The sequence below is a fragment of the Callorhinus ursinus genome, unplaced genomic scaffold (genome assembly GCF_003265705.2).
Source record: "Callorhinus ursinus isolate GAN/ISIS: 27379988/994484 unplaced genomic scaffold, GSC_fseal_2.0 scaffold5, whole genome shotgun sequence".
NCBI lineage: Eukaryota > Metazoa > Chordata > Mammalia > Carnivora > Otariidae > Callorhinus > Callorhinus ursinus.
The window spans coordinates 33,816,246-33,838,111 of NW_027397067.1; the positions used below are offsets into that span (position 1 = coordinate 33,816,246).

General features: G+C 39.7%; 1 protein-coding gene across 2 annotated transcripts in view; it reads left to right on the top strand.

Moving 5' to 3' along the window:
• The window catches only part of E2F5 (E2F transcription factor 5), a 25,088-nt gene continuing 3,222 nt past the window's right edge, over positions 1–21,866 (top strand). For both annotated transcript variants that reach the window (XM_025870788.2, XM_025870789.2), the window contains exons 1-6: positions 1–502; positions 15,988–16,097; positions 17,058–17,219; positions 18,710–18,753; positions 20,215–20,279; positions 20,823–21,090. In XM_025870788.2, the coding sequence (XP_025726573.1) occupies positions 269–502; positions 15,988–16,097; positions 17,058–17,219; positions 18,710–18,753; positions 20,215–20,279; positions 20,823–21,090 (883 nt within the window). In that variant the 5' untranslated portion in view covers positions 1–268. The remainder of the gene's footprint in view (positions 503–15,987; positions 16,098–17,057; positions 17,220–18,709; positions 18,754–20,214; positions 20,280–20,822; positions 21,091–21,866) is intronic.

The window sequence follows — 21,866 nt, forward strand, 5'->3', positions numbered from 1 at the left end:
TTCGCTTCCACTCCCCCTCCCCTCGGTCGTGGGCTTCATTCACGCTTCTCAGGGCTTGGGGAGGGGCGGAGGCCGGCGCGCCTAGGCGCCCCGAGTCCCGTGGGCGCCGCGAGCGCACCTGTTGTTGCGGGGGCCCGCGACCCTTGGCTCTGCTCTCGGCCGGCGGCGGCTGGAGCGGCCGCTGCAGAGCCTGCCCGGCAGGTGGCGGCGGGCGGGGGCGGACGAGCGGCCGGGCGCGGGGGCCGCAGCACCGCGGCGTGGGGACGCGATGGCGGCGGCGGAGCCCGCGAGCTCGGGCCAGCAGGCGCCGCAGGGCCAGGGCCAGGGCCAGCGGCCGCAGCCGCAGCCTTCCCAGGCGCAGCCTCCGCAGCAGCCACCGCCGCCTCAGCTCGGGGGCGGCGGGGGCGGTAGCAGCAGGCACGAGAAGAGCCTGGGGCTGCTCACCACCAAGTTCGTGTCGCTGCTGCAGGAGGCCAAGGACGGCGTCCTGGATCTCAAAGCGGTGAGCGCGGGAGGCGGGGATGGGGGCGGACTTCGTTGCCCGCGGCCTCCGAAGAAGCCCACCCCTTGAAGAGTGGGTCGGGCGGCGTGGTGTGGACGCGCCCCGCGGGGACCGGGCGACCCCAAAGCTAGGACCATGTGGCCGGTGCCCAGGCCCAGGACTCCGGGATGGGGGAGGGACGAGGGACCAGGATGGCCCCGACCGGCCGCACAACCAATAGGGCCCGGCGCCGCGCTGGGCTCTCGACAAAGAGCCTAGGACCTGGAGCGCGCCCGCGTGGCTTCTGGCGCAGGAACCCGAGGGCGACCGGGGGTCCTTGCTGCTCCGCGTCCACCTGTGGCAGAGGCGCAGGGGGTACCCGGGCACTTTGTTTGGAGACATCTGGGGATCGATTTTGCTGTTGGGAATTGATGGTTTTAATAGGCTATTCTAGAGGAGACCGTGTTCCGGTTGTTCGAAACAAAACAAAAAACCCGATTTTGCCACCTCTTCCGGATGAAAGGGGAAAAAAGCGAACTTTCCACACTCGTTCCCGGTTGAAATAATAATAGTAATAAAAAAAAAAAAACCCGCTTCCCAGCACAATTCTTTTCATCATCCTGATGATTGGGAGGGGGATATTTGATTTTTGATTAATTTGGTATCTGATAGATTTCTAAAAGTGAGATTTGCCGTCACACAGAAAGGGGATGTTTTAGAACTTTGACTCAAGGTGGTGGAAGCGCTCAGTAAACTCCTGTTTCATGAGAACGTGTGCTTCGTCTTTTACTACAGTTTTTCAAACAACAATATGAATCAAAAGCTGTTCGGTTAAACAGAATGACTTAACCGTTCCAGGCAGGATTTGGAAGGATTCCACAATGCCGAGGAACAGGAGAATGTGATTACTTGAATTAAAATTCAACCAGTGCACCAAGTTTAAGTAAGAACCAAAGCTTTAAAAACAAATAAAAATTACTAACGTGTCATTAATCACCGCAGACCCCCTCCTAGGCATTTCCCCGATATCCGAAATCTGATTTTATACTGTTGATTGGTCCCAGCACCCAGGGGAGTGCCAGTGGGACCACCTTACTTGGCTTTGAAAGTGTGACCTAGATCATTAAGGTTGTGCCTAGAGCTAAGGAAACGGCGTCTGAGCCGGAGAGCATTCTGTAGTGTTCCCTGAAGGTAGAGAAGAGGACTCCGGGGGACTTGAAGGTTTCTACTAGAGGCCCTCCTCTGAGTGTAGCCCAGGGGGTGATGTTTGTCTTTGAATTCCCTTTCCTTACCCTGAGCACAGTAGATGTTCATTAAGTGATTGTTGAATTATCTGAATTCAAATAAGGCATGATGTGTGCATTTTGTATGTTGGCAAGTAGTTTCTACTGTCTATCTTTTTATTCCTGGAATTTCACCCCAGCTCTGGAAATTCCTTGTTCTTTCTACAGCCTTTCCTCCCTTGCTTCCTCCCTTAAAGTGCTTTATAGTGTATATATAGTATTTAGATTGTCAAGAACTAAAAATGGATTCCGTTTAAAAAATTTCAAAAGAAGTCATGAAGTCATCAGAGAAAGCCAGAGATACTACAAAACATGGCTTGCAAACTGCTATTCAAAATCTAGACATTGAGTTGTATCCTGAATTTACTGTGTAAATGTACTATGGTTTCAGTTAAAGGGAATCAGGGAAGTTTGGGGTTTTCCAGATAGAGCTGAACTGAGGGTTTAACTTTGAGGGCTTCTTTCTCAACTCAACTGGGAATGTGATGGAACTTCGCCTTACTTGCCTTTAAATTCTTTGGCTTCCTCCTGTTTCATCTAAAGCCATATAAGTGTTCTCCAGAAGTCACAGAGAAAGTGAGTAGGAAGTAGAATTTAATTTATTGTAACAGCATTGTTTCATTCATCCTGGAACTTTCCTAAAAGTTTCAAAGGTTTCTGCAGTAACATTATGTTTCTTTGTATTAATGATTTTTTACTCCTAAAGACCACTTTGAGTATCATTTTTTCCACATATACATGAAAAATAGACATATTTATTTACATATATGTAAATATATGTATATACATACATGTAAATATATATATTCATATAAAAATCTTACAGTGAAATCTTTCCAGTGATGTTTCTTATTGTGAACCATGACATCTACTCCTGAAAAATAACAGGATGCTACATCTTGGTGATGCATTTCTTCTTCATAATATACCTGAGGATGTAGCTTAATAAAGCAAATAAATTCTAATAAAGCTGTTTGAGTATACTTTAACAATTAGAGATTAGAAACACTTTGAAAGTGGTTTGTGAAACTTAAATATGTCCCTCCCACTCCCACACCTATAGTATATGGTCTTATTTACGAAAGTGGGGTGCAGTACTTTTTACTCCAGTGAGATGACACATTATCCCTTGCTCCTCTCAAGCTATCTGGCTTGACAATTTATGCTGCTAATAACTAGCATTTATGGAGAGTTTGTTCCAGACTTTTTACATATATTAACTAATTTTATCATCTTAACAACTTGGAAATTTGGGCCTAACATCCCTATTTCACAGATGAGAAAATTGAAATGTTAAGTAACTTGCCCAGTGTCACACAGTAGAAAGTGACAGAGTAAGATCTGAAAGTAGACGATTTTTCTTTTGTTTATGCTATACTGTCTTTTAGTATTCCTTACAAAAACCACAAATTTCTCTCATTTAAGTTTTTCGACTGTGTAAGAACATGGAATGTTTCTTCTAAAGAAAAACACATGATTATTTTTATCCCTCTGCCCATGACAGAAGAAAGAGGTATTGAGCTCCTATTTTCTTTTAAGGTTTTATTTATTCTTTTTAGAGAGAGGGCATGTGCACACACGTGGCAGGGGAAGGGGCAGAGAGAGAGAATCCCAAGCCGACTCCATGCTAAGCATGCAGCCCGACTTGGGGTTTGATCTCACGACCCTGAGATCATGACCTGAGCTGAAATCAAGAGTCAGAAGCCCAACCTACTGAGCCACCCAGGTGCCCTGAGCTCCTCCTTTAAAAATGAGGGTATTGATGGTGAATTCCACATTATTTCACAAATTAAACTAGGGTTCTACTTTTCCAGAAGTAAGAATTTAAAGCGCTGTTAAGATAGTCATGACTATCTATATATTGTTTTGGAAATTCCTATTAAATATAATTTCTAACTGAGTTTCTGTATTTTATTTGTCATTTTGGTGCCACCTTGAATTTTAAAGCATGATTAAGATGGTATTATAATTGTTTATGTTACTAATTGCCTGCATAATACCTAGGTTACAATGATAAAGTATTTATGATGTTCCTTATCTCACAGGTCCCTGACTCATACCAATTTATGATTAGCTAATTAATATATGCCCTGACTCATAGCCAGTTATGATTAGGTAATTAAGATATACCCTGGAAGAAATAAATAATCTAAGGCCTTAGTTTGTGACATAAAGCAAAGTTCTGGTGTCACAGGATAAAGATAGGATTAGCCTAAGGAAAGATATATGAGTAGGACAGCCAGAACTTTAGGGCATACTTAACAATTCTCAGGACAGTTTCACTTTTTTGAGTGTATACTCAAAGATTTAGAAACAGTGTCTTAAATAGATAATTGTATACCCCATATTCATAGCATTATTCACAGTAGCCAAAAGATAGAAGCAATACAAGTGTCTATCAATAGATGAATAAATAAACAAAATGTGATAGGTACATACAATGGAAGATTATTCAGCCTTAAAAGGAAGGAAATTCTCTCACACATGCTACAACATGGATGAACCCTGAAGACATTATGCTAGTTGCAAAAAGATAAATACTCTATGATTCCACTTATATGAAGTAACTAAGAGTAGTTACGTTCATAGAGACAAAATAGAAGAGTGACTCCAGGGGCTAGGGGGAAGGGGAGAATGGGAAGTTGTTTAATGGTTCAGCATGTTATGGGCTGAACTGTGTCCTCTCAAAATCCATATGTTAAAGCCCTAATCCTCCGTACCTCAGAATGTGACTATATTTGGAGATAGTGCCTTTACAGAGATGATGAAGTTAAAATGAAGTCATTGGGATAGGCACTAATCCAATCAGACTGGTGTCCTTAGAAGAAGGGAAATTTGGACACACAGATGCCAGGATTCATCCCCCCAGAGAGAAGCCCATGTGAGGACACAACGAAAGGGTGACCATCTGCCAGCCAAGGGGAGAGGCTTCTCAAGAAACCAAACTTGCCAACACCTTGATCTTGGACTTTTAGCCTCCAAAACTGTAAGAAAATAAATTTCTGTTGTTTAAGCCACCCAGTCTGTGGTCTTTTGTTATGGCAGCCCCAGCAAACTCATACTATGGATTTAGAATTTGCCAGAGGATAAGAGTTGTGGAGATGGGTTGCGTGTCAGTGTGAATGTACTTAAAACTACCAAATTGTACACTTAAAAATGGTTAAGATGGCAAATTTTATGTCATGTGTATTTTACCAAAATTAAAGAAACCTATAAAGCAACAACACGAGATACTACGACATACCTATTGGAATGGCAAAATAACACAAAACACTAGCAATACTGAATGCTGGCAAGAATGTGGAGCAACAGGAACTCTCATTCGTTACTTGTGGGAATGTAGAATGGTACAGCCACCTTGGAAGACTGGCAGTTTTTAGAAAACTGAACATATTCTTACCATATGATTCAGCAATCACACTACTTGGTATTTACCCAAATGAGTTGGAAACTTATGTCTACCTGCACATGAATTTGTATAGCAGCTTTATTTGAAATTGCCAAAACTTGGAAGCAACCAAGACGTCTTTTGGTAGGTGAATGGATAAATAAACTGGCACATTCAGACAATGGAATACTATTCAGTGCTTTAAAAAAAAAAAAAGCTATCAAGCCATGAAAAGACATGGAAGAACTTTAAATGTATATTACTAAGTGAGAGAAGCTGATGTGAAAAGGCTACCTACTGTATAATTCTGCTATATAGCATCCTGGAAAAGGCAAAACTATGGAGATAGTAAAAGATCAGTGGTTCAGAAGTGAGAGGGCAGAGTACAGAGAATTTTTAGTGAAACTATTGTGTATGACACTGTAATGGTGGACACATGTCATTACACATTTGTCAACACCTATAGTATGTACAACACCAAGAATGCACCCTAATATAACTATGGACTTAGAGTGATAACGAAATGTCAGTGTGGGTTCATCAGTTTTAACCCATGTGCCACTCGGGTGAGGGATATTGATAGTGGGGGCGGCTATGCACATGTGGTGGCAGGGGTATATGGGAACTCTACTTCCTGCCCGGTTTTGCTTTGAACCTAAAACTGCTCTAAAAAATAAAATTATTAAATATGCACATAGAAAGCTGACCTGGACACATCTATTCTGGCATCTAATTGTTAAACATCAATACAAGATGCTTGGCTAAATGGAAAAAAATTCTCAGGAGACTAAAGCTCTACAACACTAATAAAAATTATATTAATAGCTGGTACTAAATGGCGCTATGCCCGATGCTTTACTTGTATGAACTCATTTAACCCTGAAAAGATTAAAGAGAGATTATGTCTCGGGCGCCTGGGTGGCTCAGATGGTTAAGCGTCTGCCTTCGGCTCAGGTCATGATCCCAGGGTCCTGGGATCGAGTCCCGCATCGGGCTCCCTGCTCCTTGGGAGCCTGCTTCTCCCTCTGCTTCTCTCTCTCTCTCTCTCCCTCTGTCTCTCATGAATAAATAAATAAAATCTTTAAAAAAAAAAAAAAGAGAGATTATGTCTCCATTTTGCTGATAGGAAAGTGACGTGTAAGGAGGTTGACAGTCAATATCCACAGTAGTTCAAGCCCCAATTTACTTAAAAAAAAAAAAAGCTTTGGGGTGCCTGGCTAGCTCTGTCGGTGGAGCATGTGAATCTTGATCTCAGGGTTGTGAGTTCCAACCCCACATCCAGTGTAGAGTTTACTTTAAAAAAATATTCACAGTGGGGCACCTGGGTGGCTCAGATGGTTAAGCGTCTGCCTTCGGCTCAGGTCATGATCCCAGGGTCTTGGGATCGAGTCCCGCATCGGGCTCCCTGCTAGGCGGGGAGCCTGCTTCTCCCTCTGCCTCTGCCTCTCTCTCTCTCTCTCTCTGACTCTCATGAATAAATAAATAAATAAAAACATTTAAAAAAATATTCACAGTGAGTGACAAGTAAGTTTAGGTAGCCTGCTACCAGAAGTGATGCCCTGAGCCACCATGCTAAGCATATACATAGGTTATTAAGTTTAAAGGTAACTATTAATAGACCAGAAACACACTTTGAACTGCAATCTCATTTTAAGGGGGGAAAATAACAGCTTAAGTCCATGAAAAGGAACAAAAGGTTACATCATGAAAGCATAACACAAAATACATCAAATGAGTGATAATTGAAACCTCTTTCTATATTACACATGATTGTATTTAAATCCTTTTTCTTTTTATTAAGTTGGTTTTTTTTACTATTTTTTTTTTGAGAGAAAGAGAGAGTGCCAGTGGGGGGAGGGGAGGGGCAGAGAGAGAGGGAGAGAGAGAGAATCCCAAGCAGGCTCCATGCCCAGCACGGAGCCCGACGTGGGGCTTGATCTCAAGACCCTGAGACCATGACCTGAGCAGAAATCAGAGTTGGACACTTAACTGACTGAGCTACGCTTCAATAAAGTGGTTTAGATGAAAAAGAATTCAGGTGTCTATTTACAAGAAACTCGCCAACTTTAAAAGTCTCAAAAAGTTTGTTACACCAGGCAAAAAGAGAGAAAAATTAGGAATGAGAGTCATAATTTTCAGATAGTCTACTTTAATATCAAGAGTACTAAATGGTAGGGTGCCTGGGTGGCTCAGTTGGTTAAGCGACTGCCTTCCGCTCAGGTCATGATCCTGGAGTCCCTGGATCGAGTCCCACAGCGGGCTCCCTGCTCGGCAGGGAGTCTGCTTCTCCCTCTGACCTTCCGCCCTCTCATGTGCTCTCTCTCTCTCTCTCATATAAATAAAATCTTTTAAAAAAAAGTACTAAATGGCATAAACTGGTGTTTTTGAGAATAATATCACAATCCAAGGATGAATTATAAAAGTCAAGCACTTGTTAGCTGACTAAAGGAATGAAATGTTTGAATAGGGTTGCCTGTTGATATGGATCATACATATATTTGGGTGTGTGAATTGTATTAGCTGTTTCTTTAATAAAGTAAATATTTTTTATAAATACTTTTCTTTTTAGATTTTGCCAGTTAAAACTGAATTTTCCCTAATTATTCTCTCTTTATACATTAAACCTAATATGTTTGTGGAAGGGAAGATTTCTTTCTGATTCATTTTTTAAACTTAAAGTATAATGGAGTAACATACAAATAGTAGAAAGCTCAGAAATAGATTAAAATAAAAATTACCAAGTATGCCATCACCCAAAGAGAACCACCGTCTTCAGTTTTCAATATTTCTTCAATTTGTTACAGCTTTTTATAGCTGAGATCAAACTTTTATCCTCCTAAATTATAAACATAGGGCGCCTGGGTGGCTCAGTTGTTAAGCGTCTGCCTTCGGCTCAGGTCATGATCCCAGGGTCCTAGGATCCAGTCCCGCATCGGGCTCCCTGCTCCGCGGGAAGCCTGCTTCTCCCTCTCCCACTCCCCCTGCTTGTGTTCCTGCTCTCGCTGTCTCTTTCTCTGTCAAATAAATAAATAAAATCTTTAAAAAAATAAAAATAGAAAATAAATTATAAACATAATTTGTGATGCCCTCATAAGTTACATCCATCACATTAGTCAGAATTAACCTTTCTTACAGACAGGTATATAAGTTGTTTCTAGGCTTTTTCCCATCTCCTTCAACAAATAGGAGTTAACCATTGTGTGCCTCAGTCCCTTTAGTAGATTGCAGCTTACGATTGTAGGGGAAAGTCAGGGAAATGGGTCAGTTGCACACTTCTTACACTGTAAGGTGGGTTTGGAAGCACCTACTGAATATTATTTCTTGTATTTTTTGGAGATGATAGCCTTAAGCTATCTTTTTTTAAAAAAAGATTTTATTTATTTGAGAAAGTGCAGGTGCTCAAGCATGAGTGTGGGGAGGGGTGGGGGCAGAGGGAGAGGGAGAAGCAGGCTCCCTGCTGAGCGGGGAGCCCTACATGGGGCTCCGTCCCAGGACCCTGGGGTCAAGACTCCACCCAAAGGCAGACGCTTAACCGCCTGAGCCACGCACAGGCGCCCCGCCTCAAGGCTTTTTTCGACGTTGGACTGCTGTCTTGTCCAGTGGCCTCAGCTGTGTCTGCTTTGTGAATTGTTGTCCTATAGTTTCTCTCTTGTGCCTTGATTGCTCCGAGGTGCCTCCCTACTGTCCCAGATGGTACTTCCAGTTCTCCCGTGGACCTTGAAATTAAATAGCCCAACCGTTAGGAATCATATAAAAGGAGTAACGTAGGATCCAAATGGGATGAATGTTTTGAGTAGTGAAATACACCTTTTTATGTCTATTTTTGCTCCTTAGAAGCCTTTTTGTTCTACTTCATTGACCTTGACTGCCTTCCAAAGTGTTAATTAGTGAGTTAGTGAGATCGGTAGGGGTGTTCTCTTTTGTTCCATGATACACCTTCCAAGAGCAAACTTCTCTCATTACTTTAGGGGAGAAATTGCATCAGTAATTGAAATTGGATCATTTGGATCAATAACACAACTGAAATGCCTACCATGTGCCAGGCACTCTTCTAAGTGTTTCAGATACATTCATTTGATCCTCAAATAACCGCATCTTAGCAGTCATACAGGTCAGGAAGTTGAGGCACAGAGAGGCTAGGTAACCTGCCCAGGGTCATAACGTTAGTAAGTCAGGCCTACCCCAGAGCCTCTCACGTCTCTGCCGGCCACCAGCACAAACCCAAGTGGTAGAATAGCAGATGCACACTGAGTTTTGCTCTGGTTTTAAAAAAGTTAGTACTTATGAGGAGAGAATTTTCAAAGCAGTTGAAGACTTGGACAGGCCATCTAGAGTTTGCAATTTATAGATTCCAGAGTTTCAGCAGGCTTTTCCTACTTAAACGGATACTTTATCAAATATCTTCTTTTTTCTTTTGAGTAATCTTTGGTGACTTGAGTAAAACAATAAAACAAGTTTCTTTATAAAAGCTTATGCAGGGTTTATTAAAAGGCTCAAGCTTCTAGTTATAAAATAAATAAGACGGGAATACGAAGTATAACTATGGAATATAGTTAATAATATGTAACAACTTTGGTGACAGTAGCTAGGTTTAACATGGTGATAACAACATATATAAATGTTGAATCACTAAGTTGTACACTTGAAACTAATAAGTTATTGTATGTCAACTGTACTGCAATAAGAACCAATTAAAAATAAAAATTAGAACAAATTTAAAGCTTATGCATTTCAAAAATATTGGTCCATATATATCAATATCATATTTAGGAATGACAGTTTGGGGTAGCAAAAGCATTGGAGATTTTTTAGGAGGAATTTGTTTGGGGCAGGATACTGAGTTGGAATTAAAATACTGTGTGCTTAGTGCTTCTTCTTGAGGGACGCCTTTGTATCCATAAAGTTAGTTCTTTATTTTTGGTATTTAATTTCCTTATTGATTCGGTGTCCCCTGCAGACCCATTGAAAGCACGTGGCAGCCTCTTCCAGCAACTTTCCCTTTTGCCTCCACCTTAAGTAATCTCTCTTTTTTTCAACCTCTTATAATACTTTATCTCTACAATATGGGACTGTTTCCATTTTTATACTTCATCCTCTAACACAAGGTGTTACCCACAACCTTAGATATGTATACAGTTCTTTGGTTACAAGTACCAGTGGTACTTAAATCGCTTATTCAGTGCAATTTTTTTTTTTCGTTTGGGAATTTTGACGGCACACCGCATTTACTTAAAATCTTGAAATTATAGAGCCCATTTGAAAATGTTTTGCCACAAACCTATTTCATGAATATATAATTAATGTCAAGTTCATTTGATTATCCATTAGCTTTATGAGTCTGTATCCTATAAAATGAGGAGAATGGTACCTCCTTTAGAAAATGGTGTGAGGATTAAATTAGGTAATATTCTTTGGAAGATCCTATTACACAGTTATCCTGTTACTGGCTTATAAATGGTTCTTCTTAGCTGTGATTTGAAATCAGACATTCTGTAAGTTAATTATCTTTATCAGTATTTGAAATTAGCTAATAATCAGTCCAAACCTTATCGTAAGATAGATAACAGAAAATACCACATGGCACAGTCGAAAGTGAGTTCACTTGGTTTTAAAAAAATTTTTTGAATATTTTATGGGCACTCTGGGGGCATCACTTGGGTTCTTTTCACCTTATTGTTAGCATCCTATCATCTGTATGTGTGTGCACATGTGTATATAACTAACTGACTTTATATAGTGTTTCCCTGGCACATTTTTTACTTTTAGATTCTGGCCCCACTGACTGTAGTATTCGTTTCCAAAGCACAGTAGCTGAAACACTGAGTACACATGTATTGACAGTTATGGTCCTGGAAGAGAGTAAAGTACCTGCTTTGCAGATGGAGAACCTGAAAGACGGGATGTTTCCCATAGTTATTGTTTGTATGTTAGCGCATTTGAATGCAACATCATGTTCCATCAGAAGAGCATTGTTGAACAAATGAGCTGCAGCTAATCTTAACTCAAATAAACCTACCACATAATCTCTCTCCCTCACCCAGAGTTGACATTGGGTTTTAGTGGACTCATTTGTTAAAGTGAAGGGGTGGGGCCAGGAAATTCTTAAAGCCCTTTTAAGCACTTACATGTGATCTCTCTCAGTTCTCCTGATTTATCTTACCCACCTCCAAAAAGCATCACAAGCTTTAATTTTGTTCCACATATAGATACCACTTTGTTTGCAATTGGTGACATAGTTTTAGAAAAGCATTTACTATTTGGAGGGGAGATGTATTTCTTTCAGAGGGTTGTTTATCTTCCCCCCAAACTGAGTTGGTTTGTACAAATAGATGCTTCCTTTGTGTTTTGTAGGTCAAATTTGTAATAGCAAATGTAACCTTTTAAAGTAAATTTGATGCATGCGCATGTGTGCTTATTCAATAGCCATGTGGCAACATGGGATGAGGATGTAACCATTTGCTCTCTGCCTGCCCCTTGACAGTACCCAGGCTGTTCTCCAAGGCTGGAGAAAAGTGCACACTGATGCTCATGGGTCTCAGTTTAAATTCACAATAACTAACTTCAAGAGGACTAATATTGCGTCCAGCATTCCTTCTACAGTATTTACTTCTACTCTCCTAGATGAATATTTCATCTTTCTCCTAAACCATTAACCATTCCCTCCCCTCTTCACTCCCCCCCCCCAACAACCTCCACTTATGAGAAAATAGAAAGCAACCAGAAGGAAATGTCTTAAACTCTCCCCCTTCCTGGTCTATTATCCTACCTACATCTGCACCAGGAACTCGGCTGGAATGCAGTTATTAATATGCCTTGTTATCATTTTTTTAAAGATTTTATTTATTTATTTGAGCGAGAGAGAATGAGAGATAGAGAGCACGAGAGGGAAGAGGGTCAGAGAGAGAAGCAGACTCCCCGCCAAGCAGGGAGCCCGATGCGGGACTCGATCCCGGGACTCCAGGATCATGACCTGAGCCGAAGGCAGTCGCCCAACCAACTGAGCCACCCAGGCGCCCTGCCTTGTTATCATTTAAGGCTAATCCTCAGCTCATCTGATTCACATTCTTCCTTGCCTACCTGTAGTGGTCCTTTCTCTCTCCTGCATTGGTTAATTATCCCTCTGCCTCCGTTATTGGACGGTTCTTACCAGCATAATTTGCATGTTGAATTAGCTCCCATCTTTAAAAGAAGAGAGAAAGGAAGGGGGGAAAAAACTTCCTGGAGGGACTCCACAATCCCCTACAGCTACTGCCCCATTCTTCCGTTCCTCTCTGCAGCAGAATTCTTCAAAAGAGTTGTCTGCTGTAGCTTTCCTTCCACTCTTTGTTGGAATCTCTCCATTAAGGCTTTGATTCCATTACTCAGTCAAGACAGCTCTGACCAAGGTCACCAGTGACTTGCCAAAGTCAAGTCCATGATCAGGTCTACTGCTCATCTGACTCACCCTGACAGCGGTACTTGACCTGGTCACTCTTTCTTACACTCTTCCCTTGGCTTCAAGATGCCACTCTTTCTATTTCTCTTACTTCAGTGTCAAGTTGCTCCTCACTTCCCAGATCTTAAACACTGAGTACCCTGGGGTCAGCCTTTAGACATCTTCTCTTTCTAGTTTTACCTCCTTAGGTGAATCCACTGGGTTCCATCCCGTGACCTAAAATGTCTATTTACTAATGACTACTGAAATGATATCTCTAGCTTGGACTTCTCTGCTCACCCACACACTCGTGTCCAGTCGTCTTCTGAACTTCTCCCCTTGGAGGTCAAATTATCCAAAGCCAAGTTCCTGATTTCTAGTGCCTCAAACCTGTTCTTCTGCAGTCTTCCTCATCTCCGGTTGCTCATGTCAAAAACTGTAGAGTTACCCTTGACTCTGCTCTCTGGATCTGCTTGCTATACCTTCAAAATATATCCCGAATCTCACCATTTCTCACAACATCCTCAGTTACCTGTTCATTCAAGCCACTAACCATCTCTCGAATGGATTATTGACATTGCTTTCACAATAGCCTTTTTTTCCTACCCAGAACACCCAGAGAGAACGTTTCAAAGCAGGGCATCAAATGACCATGTGTGTAAAGCCTTCCAGTGGCTTTCCATTTCACGGGGAATAAGAGCTGAAATCTTGACAATGGCCTGCAAGACCCCAGTGATCTGGTCCCTCGCTATCCGGGGTGTCCCCATCTTTATCTCTGTCTCTCACTACCTCCTCCCCCCGCCTTGTCTCCCTCCTTCCCTCCCCGCCCCTTTCTCTCACCGTTCTCCCTCTCACTCACTCTTCTGGCCATACTGGCTCGCCCGTCTTTCCTTGAAGAGTGTAAGCATATTCCCACTTCAGAGCCTTTGCACTTGCTGCTTCCTGTCAGATATTCTTCAGGGTCACTTTCTCCATTCAATTCAAATGCCACCTTATTCGGGGAGCTTTAAAATTCTGTATATATAGCCCCTACATGCATTCCTCCTAACATAATTATTTGCATATTATTAACTCCTTCCCCCTCTTTGAGGGCAGGGACTTTGTTCCATTACTACTCTATCCATAAGACACAGAACAAGCCTGACACATCATAGTGGCTAAATGAATGATGATCATGGTGATTCATTGTATGATTCTATTGAATATGATGTCTTGAATTACTTCATAAAACTTTAAGAATTCACACAACTTTCCGAAACACTACATAAAATGTGATAGGTCCGTATACACACAAACTCTAAATCTCATCCATGATCCGCGTAGCAGACAGTTGTGCTAAGATTATCTAGTTTAATCTCCACAATTCAGATATGTTATTATTGCATTTTACAAAAAAGGAAATGAAGCTCATGAGTCTGAGACGAGCTGAAGATAGGAAGTGGCGGCACTGTGACTGGATCCCTGTGTGCCAAACTCCAGAACCTACGGTCCAAAGAATGACAGGGCTGCTGAAATAAAAACCTCCTGGAGATCCTTTTTAAGTGATAATGTTCTGTACATGCTGGTCATTTATGTGTTTATATAGTTAAATAGAAAAGTATTTAAGAAATAATGTTTAGTTTTGGAAATAAAGGACTAAAATTTGTCATGTTAAAACAGTAATGAATTATAAACTAGATTATAAACTTTAAAAAATTTTGGTCTAAAAGTGAGCTCTGATGGCTCTTTGCCTGATGACCTTGGATAGCTCTTGCAGTCTGGTTCATACAAACATGCTCTAATACCCTAACCGGTGAGCTGTTGCTATGGTGGTGAAGGCTTTTGTGTGTGAGTACATAGATACGGATACCGTAGAGCTGGCTTGAAGGGCTCTGGGTTACTTCTCAAGAAGACCTCTTCCAAGGGAAGTAAGAGATGAATCCTCAACTTCAGATTTTTACAGTTAACTTTGCAGGAGATTATTGCTCTTTAGAAAAACAGCCTCAGACTCAAGCAACTTTAGGAATGTTGATAAAACAGGAAGGAAATTGCTAAGTAGAAGGGAAGAGGAGATCAATGAAACCATGCCTCATCCTACTTTTAATTTTCTGGTTCTCTAGAAGAGATGGAACCAAAATAGTCAGAGTTGGGGACTCAGAGCCTCAGTTTCTGGTTCTTCATTCTTTCTGCCACATCTTATTTATTCTCCTGGTCCACTGATTGAAGCATGAATCCCCTTCCTGAAGGCCTGAATGATTAATTAATCGGACAGTGGTAACTTGGTATTTTGGTAGCACAATAAATGGGTTGATGGAATCGACGTTAAATGCCTATGAAGTTAAGTCACACTTGCTCCTGTAGAAAGAAGGTCCATATTGCTAATAATATGCTGTCCTGGATTGTGTGTGTGTGTGTCTCCTGTGTTTTTAAAGAATCAAGAAAGTAGTGATGCCTTGGGAGAGCTGGTAACCAATTATGTGAAACTAAATTCTGTTCATTAATTTGGGTAATATGCTGAATTTTGTACGGACATAAATGTGTTTTTTCTTTACTACCATAACTCTTATCACATGACTCCACATTCAAGATAGGTTATTGTGTAATTCACCCTGAAAAAGAGCTGTAGGATAACTTCTTTCTGAAGGTTCTGTCTATTTCATTGGGGAGCAAAGCTCATAAAGATGAATGGGAACCAATTAGAGAAACAGTCTAGCATTCCTGCATTTATTCATAACATGGTAGCATGAAATATTTTTGTTGACCTTACTTTTGTTGAGTCAAACTACCAAGCTTTTGTATTATATTTGCTGGTACCACAACTTTGTGCTATAGAGTTTGATTTCTTGTTGATTTTATACTTTGTGTTGGATGGCATGATTCACTCCTCCATTTTCATTGTGAGTTTAAAAAATGTAGATAGTATATTTCGGTACTACAAGTGTATGTATAATTTAGACTTACCCCCTAAGTCTCTAGACTTAATTATTAACAGGTTGCTGAGATATAATTTTTCAAAGTTTCAAAAAACAATTAAGGCTGTTTTTAGACAAGACTGTTTATGAAAAGAGAAATGAAATAGGAAGTGACATGGGTAGACAATTAGTACTCCTCCTCAGGATTAGTCCATAAGGTGACATGAAGTATTCTTATTGTGTTCTTTTATTTCTGTAGGCTTTGTGTCATGACCCTTCGTATATTTTTTTCCCCACTCTAACATCTGCTGGCTTTTAAATGGAATAATTTCTTTGGTATTTGCAATGTTTGAGAGATGCTTTGAACATACCCACCTATTGTTCCCAAGCAACTGACCAGGTCAAATTTGGGATTCGGCTGTCATGCTGTGAACTTAATAATCAACGCTTTTTGGCTTTAAAATATGAATTGTCCTTTATTTCATTGTTCTTTGCCTCCCCCCTTTCCCCCCTCCCCTTTTTGAAAACAGGCTGCAGATACTTTGGCTGTGAGACAAAAAAGAAGAATTTATGATATCACCAATGTCTTGGAGGGAATTGACCTGATTGAAAAAAAGTCAAAAAATAGCATACAATGGAAGTAAGTTACAAACCAGTACCCTACTCTAAAACCTTTACTTTTCTTTCTAATGCTCTGTAAAATCTGACCTTTCTACTGTTTAGCTCTCCTAAATCCTCTCTCGGCCCTCTAGTCTCACCAGGCCCCTTCTCTTTCCCTGGACACCGCTCTGGGCCTCTGTATATGTCACTCCTGCGTTGGCATGCGCCCTTACTCTGTCCACCGTTTGATTTACACTCTGAAAATTCAAATCTTATTTTCTCCCTCAAGTTACACATTTGGCACACACTGCATACTGCATTGTATTATTAATCCCTCTCTGCCTAAGTGTTTAGCTGCCCAACTAATATAAACTCCTTAAGAACAGGAACTATGTCCTATATATAGAATATGTACCTTCTATGTAGTAGTTGATTGAAATGCACATTGTCATTTGTTAACTGTTGTATGGTTGTATGTTTGAATGTAAAAAATACTTTCTGTTCTGCAAATTTGTCCCCTTTGGCCTTAGTATTTTGTTTCGTTTTGTTTTAAAGCCAGAATCTCAACCAAAATATTAAAAGGTTGTAATTTATTTTACTAGCATCTCAGCCTACGTCATGACACTTCCAGGTGTGACTGTTAGCTTTGACATCCTTTTGGTGCCAGTCACTAACTAGCCTGGCCTTTCAGATGACAAACACCATTCTAGAATATCCTGAGAACTTTTTTTAGACTTTATGAAAATTTTCATTTTCTGTATGGCAAATGCACTGAGAATTTTTAAATTTGATTGTTCTTGCCAATAAATTTTCTAAGCAAATATATTCAGAGGTACGATGTTTAAATTTTCTAAGGATTGTAATGCTTGATTTTTAGAAGATTGTAAAGATTTTTTGTCTTGAATAAATTACTAATTCAGTCAGTTTTTATTATTATAAAAATTAAGTGATGTTAACCTGGGCTTGATACTGGAAATATTAATTCTCATATGTTTTTAAGAGGTGTAGGTGCTGGCTGTAATACTAAAGAAGTCATAGATAGATTAAGATATCTTAAAGCTGAAATTGAAGATCTAGAACTGAAGGAAAGAGAACTTGATCAGCAGAAGTTGTGGCTACAGCAAAGCATCAAAAATGTGATGGACGACTCCATTAATAATAGATATCCTTTTAAATAAGTTACACATATAGCCATAGAATTTGTATTTATATATTTTCCAGGCTGAAGATCAGTTACTTTATTCTAGTGTTCTAAAAAGTTTTGTAAGTGAATATAATATTTTAATTTTACAATATCATTCTAACAATTTATACTAATATTTGAAAAGTTTTTACCTCTTAAACTACACAGTACATCTATTAACATTATTCCTGTGTTGCATTGAGAAAAAAAAATTCATCCACTTTCAATCTACCATTGATAGGATGCAATATGCTAGCTAAAGTGTCCTTAGGGGGTCTCTGAATGTTAGAAGTCATTGTTAAATGCATAGGTATATTTAAATAATTATGCTCAGTGTTCTGAAGTGGCAAAAATTCAGTAACTCTCAAAGTTTTGAAAAATTAATTTTGGCTTGAAAATAAAATATCATGGACCTGCAATCAATCCAGGACACTTTCTGCCTAATATGAACTCAAAGATAGGACCTACTTCAGGTTGGGGACCAAGGCTTATGTATTTATCATATTATGTGGGGGAAAACGATTAGGGATATACTTCATGTGTTTCTTAAAAGCACTATTCTCTCAAATACCAACGATTCTCTTGATTTGTAAACTTGCCTGTACTCTTATGGAATCTCTTAATGGCATTTATCTTCTACTACCTCTCATGAATTTTTGACTAATGTATACAATTAATTTTTTATGTTGTTTTGGCAATTTGTTGAGTAAGTCCATGATCTCATTTGCTATTTCTACAGATCAAAGCTCCTTAACAGTTTGATAACAATGGGGTTTTCAAGCTGTGTCTTTTTTTTTTTTTTAAGATTTTATTTATTTATTTGACAGAGAGAGACACAGCGAAAGAGGGAACCCAAGCAGGGGCAGAGGGAGAGGGAGAAGCAGGCTTCCCGCCGAGCAGGGAGCCCGATGCGGGGCTCGATCGCAGGACCCTGGGATCATGACCTGAGCTGAAGGCAGATACTTAACGACTGAGCCACCCAGGCACCCCTTCAAGCTGTGTCTTGTGGAGCCCCAAAATACAAAAACCATTGAACTAGTTGATCTTGGACTTTGCTGCACTGCTTTCCAAGATTCTGGCCATTTCCAGTTCCCTAAGCCATGACCCAGGAAGATTCTCAATTTGGTCACTCTCCACTCCTACTGATAGCACCCTTTTCCCCACTGATATCTTCCCCTCCAGAAGCCCTGTCTCCGTGAGCAATATGCACTGTTTTTCATCTCTCTCAAAGGTCCTCATATGTCACAGAAAATCAAAAGTGACTTCTTCTTGGAGCAAAGGATGGGCACTCCTCTTATGGACCTTTGTCTTTGCCTTTCCAGACTAAAGATTTTTTTTTTTTTTTTTTAATCTTACCATGCAGCACCTTCATGCATTTGGTCATTTTGTTTTGGCCTGCAGATTTATTATCTTAATTTAAATGCCTAGACCTTGGTATACATGTTGTTCCTTAATTCTTATGACAGTACATTTTCCTATGTAACTCATGAAGACATCTGTAATTGCTTTAATGGTAAGTACTGTTAGTCAGTTTGTTCTAACATACTTCCTCTTATTGATCTAGGTAGCGTAGAGTGATTCAGCATTCCCCAGGCACTCACCCGAAGTCATTATTTTCAGGAACTGTGGACATTTTGTGTCATTCAACACTGCTCTGTAGTTATAGGTTGCTTTTGTTTCTGTTCTCATGACAGTAACTGCTTTTCAGTTTTCACTTCATTGACTGCATTGGTAGGTGTAAACTGTGTGGGAGGGGCAGCTAAGTCAGAGAAAGATTAAACCGCAGTCTCAAAGTCACAGAATTGTAGTGTCAGTGACCAAATTTGAACAAAACATGGTTCTCATTGGCACTGTTTATGAAACTGTATGAAGCAAGTGTGCTGGTCACAAATGAACTCAAAGAAAGCATGAGGGCAGGGTTAGGTGAATCCATTTTATAACCAGGACAATTATTCCTAACGCTATTCCATCCGCTGCCTCTATGTGTTCTCCTTGAAAGGAAAATACAGTGTATTTAACTATATCAGGAGGGGGGCTGTGTTCCCATAATTATAACACAAGTAAAATTAAATTTTGCATACATATTTATATTTAGTTATGCAGGGCTTATTAAACGGACAGTCTTGTGTATTATGCACATAAAAAAAGATCTGCCAAGCACCTTGCCAAGTGAAATCTGACTTTCCAAGACTATATTGACAATATGTGTGGACTTACTGCTTTACTCTGCCACCATATGTCCTGAGCTTTCTTTCTTCTTTTTTTTTTTAAGATTTTATTTATTTGAGAGAGAGCGAGAGAGTGCCAGAGCATGAGCCAGGGGACGGTCAGAGGGGGAGGGAGAAGCAGGCTCCCAACTGAGCAGGGAGCCCCATGCAGGGACTGATCCCAGCATTCTGGGATCATGACCTGAGCCAAAGGCAGATGCTTAACTGACTGAGCCACCCAGGCACCCCTGTCCTGAGCTTTCTAAGAAAGTTTGGGGAAAGTATTTTTAATCATCAACTCAACAGAGTCTGCTGTAGAATTTAGCTTTAAAATTAAGTTCACTTAAGCTCAAGTTTTCACAGTATCATATCTAATCTCTAGTATCCCTAGTCACTTAAGTAATTTAAAAATCTCAAGTAAACAATGTTACTTGAGGCTAAAGGTTTCAAGAATTTCAGACTTTATACAAGACTGAATGAAAGCAAAATTAACTTGAACTGAATTTGTTAATGAGAATAACAGAGCTAACACTAAGTATTTACCCTCTTCTAAGATCTACTGTTACATGTATTACCTCAGCTAATCCTCAGAACAAGCCTATTCAGTAAGTTATGTTGCCCCCATTTTGCAGAATTAGGAACCAAAGCCCAAGGTCACCTAACCTGGGATTCAAACCCAAGCATTCTGACTCCAGAGCCCATACTCTTGCCACTGTATTCCAAGATCATAGTATTTTCTAAAACTTAAAAATATTTTTTTTCACCAGGTGATACACTTTTGGCCATTCAAGCACCTTCTGGTACACAGCTGGAGGTACCTATTCCAGAAATGGTACGATAACTTTTCTTAAAATGGATCTACTGTCTTAAGAGGATCAAATGTTTTCTCGTTAGCTGAATAAGAGCTAATTGTGTGTAAACACTTCCAAATTACTGCTTTCAAGTTTTCTACCTGGAAGTATTGATATCTGAATTTGGATGACTTTAGTAAAATTATATAAGTGACTGAATTATTTAACATTTTGATTACAAGTTTTATTAAATTTGATTTGAACTAGAAAATATCAAGGAACGAGTAATGATATATAGTCAATAATCTTTATAAAATCAGTTAAAATTGCTATATCTATAACTGATATAACAATCCTGAGGAAAAAGTTCAACTTAAATATCAACAATAATAGATTGCTTTAAATTGGGCCTTTTTCAAAACATTTTCTAATTGAGTCAAAGACATTTATTGACTTTGCTATATATAATTCTATGCTATATAATAATGAGTCCCTAGTAGTTTTGCTTATCTTAATTTTTAACGTTCCAAGGTAGTTAGAAATGTTAATATTTATTCATTTGTTTATACCCAATAACTTTAAAGGGTCAGAATGGACAAAAGAAATACCAGATCAATCTAAAGAGTCATTCAGGACCTATCCACGTGCTGCTTATAAATAAAGAGTCCAATTCGTCTAAGCCTGTGGTTTTTCCTGTCCCCCCACCTGATGACCTCACACAACCCTCGTCTCAGCCCTCCACTCCAGTGACCCCACAGAAATCCAACATAGCAACTCAGAATCTGCCTGAGCAACATGTCTCCGAAAGAAGCCAAAATCTTCAACAGACACCAGCCACAGACTTATCATCAGGTGGGTCTAGAGCCTTTGTTTTAAAAAGTCAGAAGGAAGAATATGAATATGAACACCATATTAAACAAGTTGGTGAGCTTTTTTGAATTGGTCAGCGTGACCAGCACTGGGATAGGTATTATGAGGAAAATTTAAAAACAGATCCTGCCTTTAATTGTATTACTACAGATTTGTTTCTTAGGTAACGTAGACATACAATCGGATTGTATATTCAGACACATACAATTTTGAATACAGTATAATGTGGTTAAGACTGTGTAGAATTATAAATAGTGACCAAGGAAAAGATAGTTAATGGGCCTAACTTTGCAGTTTTCCTTAGGATTCCATGTTTGGAATTAATCGAAATTTGTTCATTTTCCCCCATTTTTACTCTTTACATGTCAGGGGTTTTTTTTGTTTTTTGTTTTTTTGTTTTTTTTAAATCAGAGGTTTGTAAGGCTCTTTTCTTAGTCACTCTAGGATAAATGATTGAAATGTGTTCTAATTACAAACTGGTATACAATACAGTGACTTTTGCCTCCTTTCTTCATATTCCTTATCACTATACTTTTTATTTGCAAAGCTTAGTTTTAAAGAGCTGAAAAAAGGTCTCAACTCCAATTTTGGAAATCTTGCCTTCCTAAATTGTTTAATCTGAAATGAAAATAACTAAAACTCTAAAAACTGGGCATCAGGAATAGGGTCTACATCTAAATTATAAAAATTTCCTTGGGCACTCTATTTTTTTCCATGGTTACATGGCTAGATATTTAGCAACTACTTACTGATTCAAA